General features: G+C 48.2%; 10 protein-coding genes across 10 annotated transcripts; 7 read left to right on the forward strand and 3 right to left on the reverse strand.

The window, feature by feature from the left end:
• Positions 1-139: 139 nt before the first annotated feature.
• On the forward strand, positions 140-644 carry N7503_006071 (uncharacterized protein; the record flags this gene model as incomplete). The annotated part of the gene is made up of 2 exons (XM_057065618.1): positions 140-200; positions 256-644. 2 exons carry the CDS (start codon positions 140-142, stop codon positions 642-644), a joined length of 450 nt encoding a protein of 149 aa, XP_056923361.1.
• A 59-nt stretch (positions 645-703) lies between these two features.
• On the forward strand, positions 704-1,462 carry N7503_006072 (uncharacterized protein; the record flags this gene model as incomplete). The annotated part of the gene is made up of 1 exon (XM_057065619.1): positions 704-1,462. One exon carries the CDS (start codon positions 704-706, stop codon positions 1,460-1,462), a length of 759 nt encoding a protein of 252 aa, XP_056923362.1.
• Positions 1,463-2,395: 933 nt separating this feature from the next.
• On the reverse strand, positions 2,396-3,290 carry N7503_006073 (oxygenase MpaB family protein; the record flags this gene model as incomplete). The annotated part of the gene is made up of 2 exons (XM_057065620.1): positions 2,396-3,192; positions 3,239-3,290. 2 exons carry the CDS (start codon positions 3,288-3,290, stop codon positions 2,396-2,398), a joined length of 849 nt encoding a protein of 282 aa, XP_056923363.1.
• Positions 3,291-4,395: 1,105 nt separating this feature from the next.
• Positions 4,396-6,362, reverse strand: N7503_006074 (acyl--CoA ligase; the record flags this gene model as incomplete). The annotated part of the gene is made up of 6 exons (XM_057065621.1): positions 4,396-4,954; positions 5,010-5,045; positions 5,105-5,493; positions 5,570-6,004; positions 6,069-6,206; positions 6,270-6,362. 6 exons carry the CDS (start codon positions 6,360-6,362, stop codon positions 4,396-4,398), a joined length of 1,650 nt encoding a protein of 549 aa, XP_056923364.1.
• A 1,594-nt stretch (positions 6,363-7,956) lies between these two features.
• N7503_006075 (uncharacterized protein) lies at positions 7,957-10,236 on the forward strand (the record flags this gene model as incomplete). The annotated part of the gene is made up of 4 exons (XM_057065622.1): positions 7,957-8,651; positions 8,703-9,377; positions 9,432-9,907; positions 9,968-10,236. The coding sequence occupies 4 exons, from the start codon at positions 7,957-7,959 to the stop codon at positions 10,234-10,236; spliced, it is 2,115 nt and encodes a 704-aa protein (XP_056923365.1).
• A 454-nt stretch (positions 10,237-10,690) lies between these two features.
• N7503_006076 (questin oxidase family protein) lies at positions 10,691-12,315 on the forward strand (the record flags this gene model as incomplete). Its single annotated transcript, XM_057065623.1, has 4 exons — positions 10,691-11,207; positions 11,256-11,609; positions 11,659-12,066; positions 12,119-12,315. The coding sequence occupies 4 exons, from the start codon at positions 10,691-10,693 to the stop codon at positions 12,313-12,315; spliced, it is 1,476 nt and encodes a 491-aa protein (XP_056923366.1).
• A 303-nt stretch (positions 12,316-12,618) lies between these two features.
• Positions 12,619-14,724, forward strand: N7503_006077 (beta-N-acetylhexosaminidase; the record flags this gene model as incomplete). The annotated part of the gene is made up of 1 exon (XM_057065624.1): positions 12,619-14,724. One exon carries the CDS (start codon positions 12,619-12,621, stop codon positions 14,722-14,724), a length of 2,106 nt encoding a protein of 701 aa, XP_056923367.1.
• A 507-nt stretch (positions 14,725-15,231) lies between these two features.
• Positions 15,232-16,332, forward strand: N7503_006078 (uncharacterized protein; the record flags this gene model as incomplete). Its single annotated transcript, XM_057065625.1, has 3 exons — positions 15,232-15,262; positions 15,313-15,834; positions 15,896-16,332. 3 exons carry the CDS (start codon positions 15,232-15,234, stop codon positions 16,330-16,332), a joined length of 990 nt encoding a protein of 329 aa, XP_056923368.1.
• Positions 16,333-16,464: 132 nt separating this feature from the next.
• On the reverse strand, positions 16,465-17,559 carry N7503_006079 (isocitrate lyase/PEP mutase family protein; the record flags this gene model as incomplete). Its single annotated transcript, XM_057065626.1, has 3 exons — positions 16,465-17,087; positions 17,148-17,295; positions 17,350-17,559. 3 exons carry the CDS (start codon positions 17,557-17,559, stop codon positions 16,465-16,467), a joined length of 981 nt encoding a protein of 326 aa, XP_056923369.1.
• Positions 17,560-20,657: 3,098 nt separating this feature from the next.
• On the forward strand, positions 20,658-21,531 carry N7503_006080 (YoaK family protein; the record flags this gene model as incomplete). Its single annotated transcript, XM_057065627.1, has 3 exons — positions 20,658-20,790; positions 20,840-20,869; positions 20,942-21,531. The coding sequence occupies 3 exons, from the start codon at positions 20,658-20,660 to the stop codon at positions 21,529-21,531; spliced, it is 753 nt and encodes a 250-aa protein (XP_056923370.1).
• Positions 21,532-21,555: the final 24 nt, after the last annotated feature.

Genomic DNA, 21,555 nt, shown 5'->3' on the forward strand with positions numbered 1-21,555 from the left:
TAGAAGACGCGATCCACGTCAGTCAGCAGAAGCCATGCACATTGCATACAGTTTATTCAAGCACTTGAAATTCTCCACCAATCATGACCCAAATTCCACTTCCATCAGAAAAATACCTTGAACTTACCGATCTCTCATCATGAGCAAAAAAAAGTCCTACTGGAAGAACTCTCAGTGGAGAAAAGACTCAAAGCCACTCTGTACAATATAGATGACTGCCATGCCGCAATTCGCGGGCAAATCTCGGATTAAAAGTCCAACGCTTCGCTGTTATCCGTGGCATTCGGCACCACGATGATTTCGCCCACTTGTTACGCGGCGTCGTACCGGAGTTCACTCGTGCACTCAACGCGCGTGCAATTATGAGCGGAGTGATCCCGGATATGAACGACTCCCCTGAGATACCCTATTGCATCTGGTATCCGGAACCGCCGTCCCAGGAGACCCTTCGAAATTTGGTGAAGCGTTATCCCGACATGATTTATCACGCTGCTCGCTCCTGTGCCGTGGCGGGATACTCTGATCTTTACTCGCAGCTTCAGGTTCTCCCCGAGATTCATGTTGCTGCCGAGGCTCGCGACGCTAGCCTAGCAAGGAAGAACAGAGGCAGCGAGGCAATATACCAGCAAATAAAGACAACCTGATTCTATCAGCTGCATATAGAGGTGACGTGGATCGAAATGTACGCCTACGACGCCCACAGATGATCGAACAAGAATTCCACGCTATTGTATTGGGGATATACAATCACCCCCTGTGGGCGCGATGGTGGAGCACACAGGTGCCGGAGGTCCCTGATAAAAGTGAGGACGTATCTCTAAGGCGCGCAATAAATGCTCGACGCATCATCAGCGACGATATCACTTGTATCACGCCAAGAACTCCGGAATCGCTGGTACCTCCCAGAATCTGGTGGCCTAGTGTTGCTTCTCCAGTGACCTACGTGCGTCTCGCGCAGAAAAGGCCTGATATGCTCGGATCCTGTCTACGAGCTTGTATTGTCGCTGATTACGAAGATGCGTGGGATGAAATTCTGATTGGGTCACCTAATGGCCCAAATGATTCCAAAATTACTCGAATTTCCGAAGTCGTCAGATCGCAGATCTACGCCGAGGCTAAAGGTTCATCCAATCCGCACTACCTCGACGACATAAATTCGCTTGGAACAGCTAGGGTGGAAAAGCTTGAAGCCGATATGTACTACTTGGATGACATGCGTACTGCGAGATGGATGTATTCGCCACGCTCGACTGCCCAGAGAGTTGTAATAAAAATTAAGCCCTTCGCGTTGACAACGGGGGAGAGGGGCTCGGATGGGATTCCGAGAGAGCCGAGTAACCTGGGATTAACAATCTCTGGCATGGATGCAGTTGGCTTGGATAATAAGACATGGGAGCAGGAAAGTTTCATTGAGGTCGAAGATATGTACAACATCCTTGATGCCAGAGACCTTTCAACATAGTACATGAAATACAGCAACTGGCTTGCTTCTCGTCCGCTGATAAGACCTTGGAATCTCCTAAGGTTCAAGTGGAAAATACGGATACCAAACAGTATACAGCAAAGAAAGTGGGGCTGGAGGTCGCTTCACACGACGATGCAGTAAGCCAGTCCGAACCCCATGCCGAAGCTGCAGCAAAGCTTGTGCAAGTTCAATTCTACCATGCTGGGGAAAGAATGCTACCATTGCCTTTTGGTATTCTAATGGCGTTCCTTTGGGCGCCTATATTAGCTCCGCCATAGAGAACACTAAAGAAAAGGGCATTCTTGCATCTTTCCTCGAAAGCTCAGCAAGGGGGGACCCGGCACTTCTGGTTCTATAATGCAGGTTTGTGACGATACTCGCTCAGCAGCATATACTGTCGGTGTTGTATCTGAGGCGGACTCAGACAAAAAAGAAGCTTGGTCTGTTGTTCAAGAAATTCTCGCCATCTGGAACAGTGATGAGCGTGTTCAAGGCTACAAGAATAGTCGCATGTCGCAAATTACTGTTGGCGGAATTATACGCCCGAATGAGAACAGCTCCCATGGTAGCGTTCATGGATCATTACAACAAAGAATGCGGGGCAGCCTAATACTGTGGATGTAGACAGATCAGTCACAAGTGCACGTTTAGGCCATTGAATTGAAGAAGTTATAATAGCTATAGTAGTAGTTTTTGATCAATGTGATTTAGGGGAATATTGAGATAATCGAACTTTTGTGGGCCAAATCCAACAAAAAGCTTCAAACCCTGGATTGATATTCTGTGTCTTAGTATACAAGACAGCCCGAACCCTTGTAATTAAAAGCTCTATCGATCCCAGACCAAAACAGTATTGTCTGCGAACCGAAAATTTCAATATCAAACGACCGAACAAAGCACCCGGGAGGACACCACCCAGCCTATTTCCTTCTAAGCCATATCACCAAGTCTTCGTCGCATATCCTTCAAATAGTACCGCATAGGAAGGGTTCGAATCACGCGGGGAAGATGGGGGTATGTTACCTTGGTGAGCCCCATCAGAAACCGGTAGGACCCTCTCCGTATCTTAGTTGACTTCAGGCCGTAGGCTTCGCGAATTCTTGGAGGCAGCATCTCAGTAGTAGTGAGACGGACCAAGGGAAGAACAGCGCGGACTGCAATAGGTGCCTTCTTGTTTCGCAGTAGATCTTGGACCACATGTTTTGCATCATCGGTGATTTCAACTGTCGCAATCTTATCATCCCAGTATTGCCAGAAGGCTACACGAGATGGGGGCCACATCCCGGCAGGGACACGAAGAGATGTGGCCAAGATCGAATATTCTTGGTATATCGCATCAGATGTGTCTTTGTCCATGTCTCCAAAGACTCTTTGATAAAGATCAGTGCCAACTGCATAAAGTGTCGCTGCTACCCATAACTGCAGGCTGGGGTCGTTGGCGGAATAGTCTGGCCCAATGACGGGGGCATGGGCTCGATGAACCATCTCTATGATTGCCTTTTTCTCATCTCGAGTGCCGTATGTCATGCAGTAAATATATGTCATTGTGGTGCGAAGACGGTCAAGTGGTCGGGACGCGAAGTCGCTGTGCTTATGGACGCCCTTCCCGACACCGGGCTCAGCCACCTGTAGCAGGATAGCGGCTGCGCCCCCTGCGAGTAGAAGACCTTCTTGTACAATTTTCTGTATGCTGTGTGGCTCGTCCAGTGCATTTAAAAAGCTTGGGTCTGTCAGATTATCGCTTTTCTCGTTCAATGTTGTCGAGGGGGGCACCTTCGGGGGCCGTGTCCCCCTTTGTGGGCGAAATCTCTGGTTTCTCGCTCATGGCTTGCATTAATGTATCAATGATCAAAAGCGGCGGCAATTCAGGAAATGTGTAATTGCAGCGATATGAGGATCTATATGGCAAGATTGGAGTCCACAGTTAATGTATATGGATCAAGCTGGCTTTAAAATGACTACGTAAGTTCAAGATTGTCATATATTATCTATCACAATTGTGATATGATAGGCTTTCATGTGCCTTCTCAGGGGTAGGTTATTGCTTTATGTGGACCGCGGATCGGACAGTTACTGATTATGAATGCTTTTTCCAATAAACTGAGCTGGCTCCCTCGACCCTTGACGGCATCTTCCCTTGAGCGCGGTTTAAGGTCCTCCAGTGGGCTGATATAATTACATAGTGTGCTGACAGTAACAGTGGGGTATGCAAACTTTGGCATTGTTTCCTGGGCTATATACTCACTTGACTTCTATGCTCGAGCCGTCATAGCTCCTGAGCTACGAGGAGGGGAAATAGTAAATATCAGCACCCAGAGAAGCAAGTATATCAGTGTAACAAGCAAATAGAATTAGGCAAAGTATACCAGTTCGACATCTGCACTGGAGCACTCTCAAGGCATCCCGAGGTTTGTTCCTTGTGAAACATTGATCGCGAATACAGAATGAGCCCTGGAAAGAGATACGACTTTGTCATTGGAGCTGAGAGAGACTTTTCCACATGTTTGGAAATGTACAATGTAATTAATTTCGATGCAGCATTCTTTGTGGACGATGAGTGGTCCACTGGAGAGATGAGGGTAGTGCGAGCTAAACTAGTTAACATGGACGTCGATTATGGTGCTGCTACCTCGTAGCTGTCATCATGGTCCTTATCATATTCTTCCAGTATTATGAGTGTGGGGTCCACAAATTCAAAGCAGAGGTTGTACGAATTCTGTGAAGCTATTTTCAATAAACGCTGCACCGTGTCGAGGAAAATGGAAATGAATTGGGCATATGGAAGAGATCGAGGCGCCTTTCACACTGAACAATACCATAGACTTGGATAATGAGAGGGACCGTGAACATAGACACGCAATCGATAACCTCTCATGAAGAATAGATAAGATTGAGATTGAAAGGATCCGCTAGATTGAGTTCCTATTTATTTAAAGCTTCGGCTTGATGACTCCAGTCTCGATCTCCTTCTTCGCATCATCTCTGAGGACTCGTTTGAGGATTTTTCCGCTCGGGTTCTTTGCAATGGATCCGACAAACTTCACTCCTCCGGTCAACGCCTTGAATCGTGCAAGTCGCTCTAGAACATATTTCTGGACATCATGCTCCGTGATCTTCTCTCCTGCATTTCCAGGACGTCGCACTACATAAGCACGGGGGAACTCGGTATCGGCGTTCGGGAAGGTTATGCCGATCACTGCCGCATCGACGATCTGGGGGTGTGACAGAAGAACAGCTTCAAGCTCAGGTGGTGCGACCTGGAAGCCCCTTACTTTGATAAGCTCCTTCTTGCGGTCGACTATGTACCATTTTCGAGTCGTCTTATCGCAGTACGCAATGTCTCCTGTTTTATACCAACCGTCTGAGTCGAAAGACTGTGCGTTGGCTTCGGGGTTCTTGTAGTACCCTGGGGTGACTGTCGATCCCCGAACACACAGCTCTCCACGAACACCGTAGGCGGAAATATTGTTACCGTCATCATCAATGAGCCTGAGACAATATTTATAAGTAAGTTCACTCAAGAAACAGTTTTAGTGGTCCATACTTTGCCTCCAAGTTTGGAATAAGTCTCCCTACCGACCTAAGTGATTCATGAGGGTTAAGTTACCGCTTTTGACGTATCGGCACACATAGGCTTACCCGGTATCATCATGTTCGGGGTATGGGAACATCGTCGCAACGCATGATGTTTCTGTCATACCCCATACTTGCGTGAAAGGGCTACCATCAGCCATCATTGAGCGGAAACGAGCCTGGAGTTCTTTGTCCAAGGGGGCAGCTCCACACGCCGCGCCCTGAACCTTTTTCAGGAAGGGTCTCTTCTTGGAGATAGGAGACATCAGAACGGCGATGACGATAGGAGGCACCATCGCAAGATCGGTGACGTTATATTTTTCGACGTTGGACAAGAACTCTTCCAGGTTAAATCGCCGCATCATATAAGCCTCTTGTCCTGCCTTCAAAGTGGAGATATGGGTCACCGGGGCAGCTGAGGCATGGAAGACAGGAAGTGCAATGATTCGCGAAAGCTAGGCTGAAGTTAGCCAACGATTATTCGAAACTTCCACATGCGCCTTAGTCACTGGAACTGAGGAATTCGATTACCGGATACGGGCGAGGGTGGAGATCAACTGCGAGCTCATGTTGAGCAATCAGATTATAGTGAGTAATCATGACAGCCTTTGGCAGACCTGTAGTTCCGCTGCTAAAAAGTCTCGCGGCCGTAGTCGCCTCTGCTGTTTTCAAGTCATTGAAACGCACCCAGTCTTCTTCGCCATGTTTCATCAGGGTCTTCCATGATTTTTGGCCAGGTGGGACGATTTGCGCGACGTTGTCAAAGATCCAAACATTCTCACTTGAGATTCCGACTAGCTTGGCTGCCGAGAGAAGATTGTCCAAGATTTCCGACTCTGAGATCAGAAACTTGCACTCGGCAGCTCTGACATGATGCGCAAGTTCGGTTGGTGTGTACGATGGATTCGAGCCAGTATATACTCCACCTGCACCAATGATGGCGAGAACAAGGATACTGTAGTTGATCTAAGGGAGCCACTATTAGTCTCGAGGGGTTATCCTTGTACTGAACTCGGCCCATCAAACTTGCGTCATTGAAAGAGTGGATGAGAACGCAATCCCCTTTGCGAAGGCCAGCAGCTCGCAGGCCAGCAATCAGCTTTCTGATCGTGCTGCGGGCCTGATTACATGAGATCGAACGACTTGGGCTTTTTGCATCAATATAAATCTAGTTTTAGACCCAGAGGTCAGTCTCTGCCTCTTGGGTAAAGAGCAATGTCTGGGATTTTACAGGTTTGTTTTGATCATAGGGTGGGTCATCAAATATGTAAGACAGCAGGTCTTTGGTGGGGAGCAACACACGCTCAGCCGGCTCGAAAATCATGATGGCTCGATCGTGCTGGGGGCAAAAATAATATGTATAATAATGTATAATAAAACGGGTACAGCACGAGAATAAGGAAGCCTTAAATGGGGACAGGGCGCAAATGGCACTGTGTGATGATGAATTGCACGGCTTCCCCTCAGCGCAAGGAGCTCGGAACTCGGTTGGAGGTGAACAAGGATCAGCCTAGACTTTCACAATGTGATTGTCTCCACCAATCGTTCAAAGTACAACTGCTCGTATCCCCATTTATTCCCTCACAACCTCTTACCTAATCCAGAATATCTCCACTTCACGTTTCCCCGCTCGGCTCCACCTGGCAGAGCTGCAGGACAAACTCATCTCCCATCCCAACCGGTCTTCCACATCTGCCCTCCAATACTCCAATACAGTGGAAGAACGATAAGCCGCTCCAGATCTTATTTAATATATTACAAGTAGCATGCCAACTTAGAACTTCGATTTCACTGGGAAATAAATGACGTCACACCGCCCTTGCTCTAGATTCATGTCACTGCGCAGAAGATGCATTCAAAACTCCAAGAGTTTTCCAATGTCCAAGAGTTTGATTGAAATTGAAATAAGATTCACTATGCACGACTTGTAGCGCAGTCTTGACATCGGGAAGATCCAGGTATACATCGCCGGAACATTATTTCCTACAACATGAGCCGAAGCACATATCGGCCGCTGTGTGACTATTAGCAGGTTCTCGACATGTTGGCAAGGTAAGGACTCACGGTTAAATCGTTCGGGTTCTCGAGACCGCTTGGGATTCGAATGATCGTCTTTTCTACCTAGACGTATCAGTCCAAACGTCTCGATCAAGTTTTCATTTTATCGTACAACATTGGAAGTGGAAGACATACCGGGGCACTAAAGTGATATCGGATTCACTATCCGATCTGAGTTCTTGACTTCTTTTCCCCCGTGAAAAGATATCGGCAAACCGGAAACGCCATCGGGTGCTGTCAGAATCTCCCATGCTGAAGCCGCTTTGGTATTTGGAATGTGGTTCTGGGAAGGGGATCGCCTTCCAAATTAGTAGGTGTAGCCCGTCGAGAAATGATGCTAGGTAGTATAAGGATATTCAAAACATTGTGATGTACAAAGTATGCTAGGCTTCTGATCTTTTATATGTCTCGCAAAAGGTCGGCGACCATCAGTCACTTATTTCCAATCCTTGATTATGTTTTCAAGTTCTCTCTCCTCTGGAGATAAGTGTTGAGTACCATTGGGCTTCAATTGTGGAATCCGCTATAGTGTCACCAAGTTGGCCGATCGTGGGCGATATTGGTTTGAAGCTGAAAGACTCGGTCATTCTAACATGGTAATGGACTGGACTTAGAAATTTGGATTGGGGACCGGCGGCCGGATAGGAGACTGCCATTGGCTGGGAATATATCCCCATCTTCAACCAGCCAATCGGAAGGCTTGGCTCATTTGAAAGGAGCCACTATCTCGGCCATCTCGGCCAACTTCGCCGCTCGGCCAACTATGTTCTACTCCACTTCGACTATTATCTTAAAACCCCTGCTTGCCTATATACGCGCGTTGTTTTCGCCGATCCCTGCGAAAAATCTTCATATCAAACATGTCATATCCTGCTCCCGCTCGCCCATACCGATCAAAGCGTCATCGGCCGTGTGACCAATGCCGAGGTCGGAAACTGGGATGTCAAATCGATAACGGACTTCCATGTCAGCGTTGCCGGGCTTCGAAGCTGGATTGTACCTTTGATGCTCCTCCACCGAAGCGAGTGCGTCTCTCGCAGTCCCTGTCCTTGGCCGACCCAAGCGTTGAGGAGTTGTCGGCGACGGCCCACAGTGATGTAGGCGTCTTGGGCCGAGATGCCTCACAAGAAGTCCCGCTGAGCACCGCCGAGCCAGTATTTCCCTCGCTGGAGTTTGATCAAGTCAATGTTGCATCACCAGCATCCGGAATACTACTTGCCGGTCGGCCGCCGACTCAGTTTGTACAGAGCATTGACAAACTTGACCAAGGGTATGCGCAATTGTTTGGTGCTTCCTCTGAGTCGGACCCATGGCTTCTTAGACATTGTCGGTTCGATGATTCTGGTATGAAGTACTTTTACAAGGTTCACTATCGTAATGCTGGAGGAGTACCAACGGCTCAACGAATACCGGTGCATTTTATGATCACTTCCCCAGAACTTTCAACTGCGATCAAACAAGAAACAAATGCCGGCCTTTGTGAAGAGGCACGTGAAACACGTGAAAGGCTGGACAATCTAGTGCCACCAGAGTATGGAAGAAGATTAGTCGCACTGTGGGTGATACCATCCATCTAGTTCAAAACTCTGACTAACAGCTCTCATAGATTCGTCAAATATGTGTTTCCTGCATTACCAGTGATCTCACGCTCTCAATTAGGGTTGAAAACGGCTTCAAGTCAGCTGCCAGAACAAGCAGCTCTGGCGAAGGTGCCGGTCCACCTTCTGGCAGCTATTTATGCTTCTGCGTTTCCCTTCGTTGCGCATGATGATTATTTATGCGTCCTGAACACCTACCATGCGTCTCCGATCAAAAAGCTATGGCGCATGGTATATGAGCTTTTGACAGTGGAGATACATAGTCCTCGCCTTGCAGTCCTCCAAGCTGCGCTACTGTACATTCAACAACAACCTATGGATGAAGCTCGATATACGACCGCCGATACCCCGTTCGTATGGTCCTTTGTGGGTCAGATCGTTGGCCTAGCCTGCAGTCTCGGAGTACACATTGAATGTCGCATGTGGGGCATACCGGCATGGGAAAAGCGATTACGCCGTCGGCTGTGGTGGGCTGTCTATGCCGAAGATAAATGGCGAAGCTTGTTGATGGGACGTCCCCCTTATCTCTATCCGGCCGAATGGGATGTGAGTGATCTAGACGAAGGTGATTTTCTTATCGGTCCGAGACAGGGCTTCTCTACGCTGGCCTGCGATATCGATATACCTTTCCGATTTCTAGTAAATCTTGCTCGGATCGCAGAGGAAATACAGGGAACATTTTAGTAAGTTACGTCAAAACTCGGGACCACAGGAACAAAGGACTGATTCTTTTCCAGCACCCTTCGAGCATCTCAGGTATTGAACGCGGACTTTGATACTTCGATTGCTTTGGGGAGAGAGCTTTTAGAGAAACTCAACTCATGGTACTCCTCCCTACCAGAGACATTCCGCTTACCAAATTGGAGCAAATCTGTCCATGGTCAGGCCCCTTACCCTACATCTATTCATTTTGCATACCTTCTACTGGTTGTTTACGTTTATCGTGCCATGCTCCGACCAATGGCACGCTCGTCGGACCCACCCATGATATTCGATTTAGAAGAGATGGCTGCTACGTCCCCCTTGCCGGTCGATGACCCATCTCTCGACTTTGCAGACCTCTCAGGACTGGATGCTATACCCGATATTTCTATACCAGATGTGTCCGATACCAGCGAAATTACCTTGCATGCAGCAGAGAAATGTGCAACAATTCTGGTCAATTTTACGCGGCGCCTCACTCCTAGTGACTTTACTGGATTTTGGTACTCCTGTGAGTTTTTGCCTTCCCCGTGCCCTCTCATATAAGGGTTTGAAGTGCTGATATTCTCAGGGTCTCGTATTGGCTTTGCAACAGTTTCAAACTTCCTGATGCTCTTGCTAGTACAGGCCCCCAACATGGCCCATGCGATGCGAGGAAAGTTCTTAGTCGAATCTTGGTTACAAGTACTGCGATGTCAAAGTCCAAGCTTTCCACTTGTAAAACTAGGACTTGCACGCCTTGATGCATTACAGTGGGGTGGCCTTGCTGATACTTTCATGCTCCCGCCCCATGTTCAAGATATTGCTACAAACGCAAATGCCAGCCCTGATCTAACATAAACCTAACCGCTAAGCCGGACTAGATTCCCCCACTGCACATATTTGAAACACGACCCAACATTGGACACCCGAAGTGTTGAGATTCGGTTTGTCCTCCTGTAGTTCCGTGAATATAACCCTTTCCCTCTATTTCTCTGTTCTATATTGATAATTCGCATTCTACCTCGGGGAAATTTACCTTGAGCCTGACCAGCTATCATATTGACTCAACCATAAGCCTCCCCTATCTCTGCTGGGCACAGTTCCGAGGTATCGGTAGGTGGCGCAGGCCCCACCATCTTGGAGGCATGTTCTCACGCCCATGCATAAAGCGGGGATTCTGACTCGGCAGTTCGGCAACCTATGTGATAATTCTGCAATACCACTCTGACTTCCTCAACAATATCATATAAGACCGACTGATAAACTTACATCCATTGAGGTGCAGATCGCCCTAGAGCAATACCTCGTCAAAATGGGGACCCCTCAGACGATCGATATTAAGACCTATGCCGACTCCACGGGAGTCTTCGAAACACGACCACTGGTGAACGAGAGTGTATTGAAAGCGACCGAACTCTTAAATATCAATCACCAAAATTATCACATATACATTCATAATCTAGGACTACATAGTATGCAAGCGGATGTCACCGAAAAAACAACCTACTTATCAAACTTTTCGTTAGATCATATCCTCCATCATCTCTTAGCTATCCTCTCATTAGGGGGTACTGCAGAACAACTCTCCCAGGCATATGTTCTTGCCGTTGACTCCCAAAGATCCACGCGCCCCCCTGATGTTCGCGTCGTATCTGATTTCGCCGACCCGGAAAAATTCAAGTTGTTCCTGGGTAAAGGGAAGTATTATGATGACTACTTCGCCTATTTCCAGAATGAGATTTCTGAGAATGGAGTTCCGAGCACTGTCACTGAATTTCTCTTCAAGGGTGACGAGAGAGCCGAAGATATGCTGCAACGGTTCTTCAGCGGTGAGTTTTGACGGACCGCCAATGGTATACAGCATTTATTTTTTTTAGGATTCTTACACTCCCCCATCCATTTAGCATATGCGATGGAATTCGACCAGCCACTGGTCGTGGCGGAGGCCCTCGCTCTGACGGCCATTCACGACTGTTCGTTCGGTCAAATCTTAGCCCAGATCGAGCAAGTCGCCCGGCATTCTCCTATCAACGAGAGCCTGATCAACCTACAGAGAGGAATATATGACAATGTGAAGCTTCGACAAGCCATGGACTACGCGCATGGTGTATCCCAAATCCGAGACGGCTTGCTGGTGAACGCGAAACCTCAATTTATGAGCCTGATGAGTGCGTGGAAAGTTCAACCCCATGAACTCGAGGAGAAAACTGCAGAATCGCTGAACTCTACCCGTACGGATACCCTGACCTATACATTTGATGCAGCTCTGACGTGAACCAGTATACTGGACAGCCCTTGCTCAGCGACCTGAAAAGCAGATTCGATTTGACTTTTTCCTCATGCATTCTATCACGGCTGGATCTCTTTGGCCGGTATTTAACAGCGTGTCCTGGATTACCTCCGAAACCAAATGCCGACTATTAGAATGGAAAGGTCGCGCAGATTTAATGCTTTACTGCCAATCGGGAGCTCCCAGTATAAAGACCGATGAGTTGACATGCTACCAACCACGATCCCCCTCCGGGTGGTCTGAGATTTTCCGACGGGCCTGCGATTACAAGGACGACGGACATTTGGTAAAATTCATCAGAGGGATCGCCACGGCTGAGCAGCTTGCCAGACCTTTTCCTGCAAAGACACATTTTATGCTCAAGACGACCGACCACTTTCTCAGGATTGCTCATATGGGTAAGTGTTTCTGCTTATCATCCGGGGTGTACTGTGTTAATCCCCCTTCCAGTGATTGATTCTGCAGAACAATTCAATTTCGAGTCAGTCGAACAGGAAGTCGAGATGATCTGTGCCAAATATGAATACCCTCGTATTATGTCGACCGAAATCCAGCGGGTCACAGCCCGCTGGCCGCGCCATGTGGGGTTCGAGGAGTCTTGGTTCCATGTGCCCGCACGCAAACCCAGGACTTCTGCTCGCTTTTGACAATAGTTGGGTTACATAGCGAATGGATATTTGGCACTCGAACTCGGAAAAGTATAAATTCATAATATACAGCTCTGAATCAATCAAATTTTTTTTTTTCTTTTTTGCTACCTTGTTGTGCAACAATGCACCGATCTTCACGCTTTCCCCACAATCGGACTTCATCCCGCCATGCCACGCCAACAATGATTGTTTTGATAAAGAATGTAACGCTGCCATTGGAGATCGATGGGCTGTGCCCCTTGCTTCAACCATTAAAGATGAAGCTCCCCGCTTCGTCAAGATCTGCAATGTCGCACTACCATGATTCGGCACACCTTTCTCCTTGCTGCGGTTGCTGCGGCCTTGCAAGCTCTTCCGCCAGTCGAATTCGTGCCGGCTCAGATCGATCAGACCTTGTACAGAGATGAAGGATTCTCATTAAAAACGGCCGACAGGATTGTTTATGTCCAGGATGACTTCGCGTCGTGGACCGATAAGAATGGGCTCACGTTGATCCCTCCGTCCGTCGACCAATTCGCGCAAACCTTTCGTGATGATCTTGAAGAGTTGACCAATGCTTCTTGGAGCTACCAAACTGTGAAAAAGTTCCCAAATGGCGCGTCCGGTGTTTTCCTTGGGCGTTCAAAGAGTTCAGCAAGCCGATTCACATACGAAGATGGCACAGTAACGGAGGAAGGGTACGAGCTTGTGGTTGAAAAGGGGCGTGTATCCATCTATGGGTCCGGAGCACGAGGGATGTGGTGGGGAACACGCTCTTTTCTCCAGCAGATTCTTCTCAATGATACACTCTCGCCTGGTCGCGTGACTGATGCACCCGCGTATCCAACGCGTGGAATGATGCTCGATGCGGGACGCAAGTGGTACTCGTTGGATTATTTGAAGGAGCTCTGCACCTACGCTTCATTTTTCAAACTCTCCGAGTTCCACTATCATGCGACGGACAACTTCCCTCTCAGTCGTGGCCCGAACGTTACCTGGACAGATGTCTATTCCCAGTTTGCCTTGCGACCAGAAAATCCCGAGCTACTGCCCCTGGTGCAACGCATGAACGAGACACTGGCTCGGTCGGAGTTTGAGGACTTTCAACAACACTGTGCTCGCCGAGGGGTTACTGTCATTCCTGAAATTGAAAGTCCTGGTCACTGTCTGTCCGTCACGAAATGGAAGCCCGAGCTTGCCTTAGATAGCAAAGACCTTCTCAACCTCACGCATCCCGAGACCCTTCCTCTTGTGAAATCCATTTGGTCGCAGTTTCTGCCATGGTTTCATACGAAAGAGGTTCACATCGGTGCTGATGAGTATGATTCCACTCTGGCAGATGACTACGTCCGCTTCGTCAACGAGATGTCCGACTTTATATACGAAACTCACGGGAAGAAAATTCGCATCTGGGGCACGTATGAGCCTAGCACGCTTTTAATCGACAAAAACATTACCGTTCAGCACTGGCAATATGGCCAATCAGACCCGCTCGCACTGGCACAAGAGGGATATCAGATCATTAATTCTGAAGATTGGTGGGCCTATCTTTCGCTGAAAAACAACCATATACCTATCACACCAGCACCGTATCCTCAATTCTTTAATAACAACCGAGTATTGAACTTTGGCGACGTTGAGGACTGGCAGTGGACGCCGAAGCTGTTTAATCCCGTCAACACCACGGAGCAACCGGCCAAGAATGCAGTTCGCGGTGCCATCCTCGCCGCATGGAATGATAATGGGCCCGATGCGACTACACAGTTGGAGGCTTATTACGCTATTCGAAATGGAATTCCGGTCGTCGCATCTCGTGCATGGTCCGGGAACCGAGGGCCGCTTCTGGAACCGTCGACCCTAGACGAATCTATCTCTATTCTCACCGCTAATGCGGTGTCGCAGAACCTTGATCGACAAATTGCAGGTTACAAGGGTCCATCGGGGGCACAATTCTCATGGTCTCAACCTGCCCACGCTGCGCAGCAACACCAGATAGGTCTCGGGAGCAAAGGAATGAACTACACACTAGAGCTACATATCAATGGTCCATTTTCTCTACACTCTGATGACGCAACCCTTTCTTTATCAGCAGAAGGCGAACTGGTCTTTTCTACAGACGGCTGGCCCTATCCTCTTCGCTCCGTTGCAGAGACTGATGGATTTGATCCCGCAGAGCCCGGACGGATCTGGGTGAACAGTACAGAGTCCTCGCACCAGATCGTGAATGTTCCGCAGAAGGCTCAAATCACTATAACAACCGATCAATATGAAGGTAGTCGAGTTTGGATCGATGGTCAATTTGTCGGACGCTTCGAGGTGTTTGTGTATGGTGGCAAAAACCAAGCACTCTCATGGAGTCAGATGGCATTCGTCGCACCGCTTGAGTATGTTCGTGGGGCTGGTTTGCAAAAGCTAGACCTGCGGTGAGCATACCCATTACTCCAACTTTTTTTTTTTTTCCTTTCTGATATACGGACCATAATGTTCCAGTCCTCCGTGATACGAGGTGGTCAATTTTGGAACAGGCGCCCTCTTTCAACTTCAGACAATGTTGAGCTATTTAGGAACTTTAAAGTTGTAGACACATTTGAAGCTTTGTTCATTACAGGTTCCGTTCGTCATAGAGTCTTGCCCTTGGCCGTAAGTAGCATCGGCGAGGGCGGAACAATTTCGAGTGAAGAAAATAAAAGTTTCACTCGCGTTTTCTCAAATTCGGTGATTTATATTTATTTTCAAAAATTTCACTTGTTCTTTACACCCAGAATGCTATATGAGAGGCTTGACTTGATAGATGGTGACGGGGAAATTGCATCCCAAGTGACCCCGACGGTGTCGTCCTCTTCCGAGAGCATTGAGAGTTTGTCATCCAATCCACACTGTGTCAAGAACTTTTTTTATAAGATGGAGTGTGAAGAAATCAGAACTTCAGCTGAAATGACCGCTCTATTTTCCGAGACATTACCAGGTGAGTAGCTGATACTGGTCCACAAGTCAGGCCAATAACCAACAAAATAGACCACGAAAATAAATCCGCTGGAATCGCTGAAATTGAAAGCTTGCAGAGTGTGCATAAAGAAATCGCAAAGCGACTGGACTATTACGAAGCAGTTGCAAAAAAGGCGCGAGAGGCAGAACACCTTTCCAATGTGAAGCTTCGCCGACAAGGCGAGCTTCTGCAAGATGCTCTAAAATCGGCGGATGCGGCGCTAACGCAGAATACTGATCTCAGGCTTAGGCTTGATAGCCTTGAAATTATGCTAAAGGATTTGAGTGACGAGGAAGTGAATAAGACAACAAATCGATTATACGACGATCTTGAAGATTGGATTAAACGACACTATGGAGCTTTGCAGCCAGTCTACCCAGAAGTAGAACCAGACGCGGACTTGGATCAACCACAGGAGTTTTGGTTTAGCATATATGGGTTTTTATCACAGCAGATTTTCCATATCATCCTAAGTCGCTTTATGGTTGGCACGGGCAGTCCGGGAATGAACCATGCGCTTCGCATGCTTGATGAGAAGGTACAAAAAATATGTATGTCTACCATTTACCGTAGCACAGTGTGATGGTCTGATCCTCTAACCACTCAGCAAAGACCCCAGAAATATCGGCCAATATTGGCGTGCTGGTACAAGTAGTGCAGCCCTGATGCTTGCAAGGCCTGAGCTGGAAGCCACAATCGGCCAAATTGTTGAATCTACTGAGGCACGATATTTGCATCGTGCGATGCCCGGAACGCTTTCAACTCGGAGTGGGGAACTAAAAGATCTGTTGTGGAAATTTGTGAACTGGAAAGGACGATTGGAACGTCAAAGTGTCCAATTCTACTTCTGGTGGGTTATGCCCAGATTGCCACTTCGAACCGAATACATGTTCAATCTCACTGGGGATGACTTTCCAAATGCTACTGTCAATCGCAGTTTATCGCCAGCCCTTTACAGGCTGACACCGGGTGATTCTGAGCCCACACTTGTACGCCGGGCAGTAGTACAAGTTACCGATGGTTCCTCGATCACTTCCAACATGGTGTGAATCAATAACCATCTTATAATGCGAGACCGTGGATTTAATGCTTCAGATGACAATGAAAAATGGTTACTGTATGGAGATATCAAGTCTAGCTAGTCCACGCCTTGCAATTTCATTCAGTTGATAATGACCCGCTTAGACACCGTCCTCGAAACCATCGCCTCCAGCCTCAGTATCCAGCTTTACGGACTCCATCAATCCACAAACCTCGAACAATTTCTTTGGTCCAAGTCCTTCTGGTGTTCCGACAACTCCTTCAGTCTTCAGACGCAAGAATGCTGCTCTGATTCCCATGTACGCAGGGATGATCGACGCGAAGGAGAAAATCATGATTCGGAATCCCATTTCCTCCGCCTCCTTGGTCGTGACAACGGGGGACGCTCCGTTTTCCACCATATTGAGCAGAAGTGGCCACGGGGCAAGATCCTGGACAGCTTGATGCATTTGCTCCCTTGTGGTGAACCCCTCGAGTAGACCCACATCGGCGCCGATATCGCGGGCTGCCTTGAGACGAACAATACACTCGTCATATCCGTGTTGTTGTAGGGCGTCGGTTCGGGCAATGAGGACAATATCAGAATGCAGGCGGTCCTTGGTCAACTTCGCGGCCCGAATTCTTTGCAGGTACTCATCCACGGAAACTACCCGCTTGCCGGCAAGATGGCCACAACGCTTGTTTGAGATCTGGTCCTCGATGTGGAAACCTGCAACACCTGCTTGGATGTATTGCTGAACTGCCTTGGCTACCATCAATGGGCCTGTACACCTTTGTTAGCAAGGCATTTTGGTTTTGTGATACTATCTTTCCTTTCTCATACCTCCATAGCCTGTGTCCATGTCTGCAATTAGGGGAGCTCCAAATGGGTCGAGATTGGCAATCATCTCCGCATTGGTTTTCATGTCGTGAAGTTGAGCAAGTCCAAGATCGGCCATTCCGAGTCGAGATGCTGTAGTTCCAGCTCCGGTCTGTAGCCAAGATTAGTCTGTATGATCTGGTAGAAGCGACAAGGAGGCCCTTACCATGTACATTCCCTTGAAGCCCAGCTCCATCGCAATGCGAGCCGAAAGGCCATCGTAGACGCCGGGACACACGATCATATCTTTGGTGTCCTTGAGCATCCGTCGTAGCTTGGATGCCGCAGGGATAACGTAGAGGGAGACAGAGGGTTCCTGTCTCATGCCGTTCACCTCATAGTAGCCATCCTTCTCAACGGTGATTGTGATAGTCATGATGAAAGTGTGGAATATTACCAAATGACTGATTGATGATAGAATAACTATAAATCGAGGCAAACCCGCATCTTTATACCTCTTCCCCCACTCCTCGGGCAAAACCGTCCCACGAGGAAAGGGACATTCGGGTCGGAAAATGTCCAGATCAATGGGACCAACATCATCACACGGGCGATTAGCAGGTCTTGGTATCTTGGGGATGCAACATCTCACCGTATGCCAAGACACGACATGCTTTATCTCTCATTCTTGGGTCGTACCAACTCGAAATCACGATGCGAATGACCTTAATGACCACAGGCTCCACAGGACCTGGACAATCAGTACTCTCGATTTCCACGGACAGTCGGAGGAACTGCTGAGTATGGACATATCGATCGCCACGTTTTGCAGAATGAAGAAATACCATGCAGGGGCCAGGGATCTTGATAACGAATGCGTGTGACGCGGTTGCCAAGAAAAGGTGTACCCCTTCGGACTTTGGCCATATTCAATATAATTCCCCACCTCCATTATCAATTTCCTGTCGCTTGGCGCCTGATGCGCTGATGCATATGCATGTGTGCCATCCTTTCTGACTTGCATGGTGGGTTCTTACTCACACTACGGAATGCCTACCGTTGGCCTGTTCCGTTTGCCCGCTTTCGCCGCTTTTGACTGGAAGTCTGCCGAGTGGAGTATTGCTAAAATCGATGTGTAATGGCTCGTTCAGGTAGTAGGGTAGCAGGCTGGTGCGCCAGTCAACATTTCCTAGGCTTTTTTAGACAGAGTGCTATCTCAGTCGAGATGATGGACCGTTATCTTTTCAATCCCTGCAAGCATACCAATGTATTTGACTGAGGTGTGGTGTTAATCTATTGTCTCTATCGAACCTTTAGTATATTATCGGCACTTGGTAGCAAATAGTACAGCCGAATGAGCTGCAGGGACTACTGTACAATCGACTTGCTACGCCATAGAATTGCGTATCCCATCTAATATATCGACTGCTTTAGCTTCTCCTAAAATGGACTAGTTGCGCTATCGGTAAAAGTCAAACTTAGGCCTTTCTTTCACAGCTACTTTGAACTGACCGTATAGGTAAAGCCTATGGAGCGAATGAATTCATTCGATCCTACCTTCAAAATCTATGGGGGTTTCCTCCATCCTCCCCCATCTTTCAACGTCCTTCTCCGAAGAGGAAAAGATTCACCGACGGCATGGAATTCAAGGACGAAGCCGCTGGATACATTTTCCCCGGGCTCGGACCTCATTGATGTCAAGTTCATGATAAAGTCCTCGGCTTCCGAGCTTGTGACCTTGCAGCGATAGTATATGCAGACTAGTTGGAACTGGAAAGGGTAATTCAAGCGCCGAGATACACAAGACAAGGGTTATTGCGCCTTGCTGAAGCGAGATACGCCAAGCACAAAGCTAATGTCGGGCAGAAGACATTCCGAACCGAATGAAGACATTGTATGCATAGTGGTGCGTAAGAATATGGACAGAGGTCATCATTAAGGTCGGAGTATAGCATGTAGGGGTGCGCTCGGGGTTCTGCAAGTTGCTCTAGAAGGAAAGGATCACACCGGTGGTGTCAGAACCCCCTCAATCCCAGATGCCGATATGCGTCTTATTGGAGGCGATGTTTGAAATTTAATCGGCTTTGCACTCTGGCGCCCTCTTGGCGCATTTCAGGTTTACGGATATGGAGATCATGCAGCCCTGAATGAAGAAAATTGGAGACTGGGGAGGTGCAAGCCGCGAATCATTGCCACTTTCAGGTCACATCATATTACCCACACCATCGAAAGCCCCAAGTATTGCTCAAGAAGTTCAAATTTAGGCTGCCCCTGATCTTCTCCACCCGTTATTTAGCCGAATTTCGGCAGGCTTGGCCCCCGTCGACCCGTATTTGGTGGATCTCGACTTCAATGGGAAATTGAGCCGAGACTAAAGATCATTTAGACCATAGACCATAAAGTTCGTACTCGCGGAATCCGAGATCCTTTGCAATGGCACCTTTCCATACCAGTGGACCTGTCAATTAAATCATTGGACTGATACGGTCGAGAGGGCGAGGAAGATAAGGCCCACGGGTCTGGACCCACAAAACATGCATATTCTACCATGACAACACCAAGAGATCAACGGAGAATTCCATGCATGACTCGTATTTCCAATATGGTAAGGCTGGCCTGGAATGTCACTGTCCACATCAGTTCAATCTTCAATACAAATCACTATGAAGTATTTTGGTGTTCGAACTGTTCAAGATTCAAACCAAGTCTAAGCCACAATTCCTTAAAGCAGCGTCGGGCCGAATCGGCCAAGTACCTGTGCAGAAACATAATCTGGATCTCTGGAGAGATTCGGCCTTCCGGGACGCTATAAATTAATTGCCTCCGTCTCACTCGGGGATCAAGAACACCCCTGTTCGCCAAGTTCTCTTCTCGGGACCATCATTCGGGAGATCAGCAACCCCCGCCCCTAAAGAAAAGGCTATGTGGCCCACTGAAATCCCGCAGTTTTTAGCCATTCCAGTGATAGATAGCGCCTTAGCTTCATCCACTCACACTACGCATCAATTGCCTTATCATGTACTTTCTCGGCCCTCCCCCAGACCTCTAGAGAAGGCAGAGCAATTGTTCCAACAATGGGAGTTCCCGGATTCTTCCAACGCCACAACTGACTCTCATTCCCAGATCATGAAACTGAATAAATTGGCGCCAAGTTTCTCGGCATGGCAGAAATTCATCCCGATTTATCTTGGCGGCTTTCTAGGCATTGGATCGAGGTGAAGAGAACCGCTCGGCGTAAGCCACAACTATATTGCTATGTTACACTCAAGGTGCGGAAGTCGTTGGTGGGTGGGGAAGGCCTAGTATTCAGAGGTGAATCCTTCCTCGCGATTTGCCAGTAGGCGTTTTTGTTTTCTACCTTGGCCTGCATCTTGAAATAAGTTGCGTTTAGCCAAGTAAGAGGGGTTGAGATTATGTTCCAGTTGTTGGGACTTACCTAATCCTTCATCGTCGTGATCCACGAACGCAAACAATAGCGAGGAATCCCCTGCCATTTCTACTCCCAAATAGCATATCCTGCCCCCTTTGCACATAATGGAACAAGATAATGGCCGTGCGGCAGGAGTTACACGTTTCTTAAGACAAGAAGTCGTGTCACGACATGCCGACCTGCTCTTGTTCACCTGCTGCTTGACCTCTGGTCTGGTGGATAGCACAATCTACAACGGTGCGAACTCCTTGTTTACCTGACTAGCTTCCATAACTAACTCAATCAGCTTACGCAACATTTGTCTCAATGCAAACCGGTATTTCTCTGTTCTCTTCACACTCGTAACAGTCCTGGCGGAAATCGTACTTACTGGCCGGGTATGACATAGGAAACACCATCTTCGTTGGCCTAGGAACATCAAACCAGAATTCACGCCCATATGGCTGGGCCCGCTCGCTCACATCGATTGGATGCTTTGTCTTGGGTGCCTTTTTCTTTGCGCGGCTTAACCAGTGGATTGGGGCACACAGACGGGGATCGCTGATGCTATCTTTCTTTATCCAAGCCAGTCTGATCATGATTACCGCAGTTCTGGTGCAAGCTGGTGTGGTCTCCAGCGCCATGGAATCGAGCCAGCTGCAAAGTACAACAAAGTGGGACTCTGAGGTGCCAATCGTTCTCCTCAGCTTCCAGTCTGCGGGCCAGATCGTCGCGAGTCGAGCTCTGGGATACAACGAAATTCCTACGGTGGTGATCACAAGCCTTTTGTGTGACCTGATGTCGGATCCGAAGCTGTTCTTACTGCGGAACGAAAAACGGGACCGGCGCCTCGCGGCCTTTATCCTCACTCTGCTTGGGGCTATCGTTGGAGGCTGGGTTACTAAAGCCACTCAGCAGATCTCGCCTGTGTTATGGCTGGCAGCTGGAATTAAGTTTTCAGTGGCATTATGCTGGGGTTTTTGGAAGAGCAAATCATAAACTGCGTTACACGTAGGTAGAGTT

Source organism: Penicillium pulvis (assembly GCF_028828015.1).
Source record: "Penicillium pulvis strain IBT 33274 chromosome Unknown contig_23_segment0_segment0, whole genome shotgun sequence".
NCBI lineage: Eukaryota > Fungi > Ascomycota > Eurotiomycetes > Eurotiales > Aspergillaceae > Penicillium > Penicillium pulvis.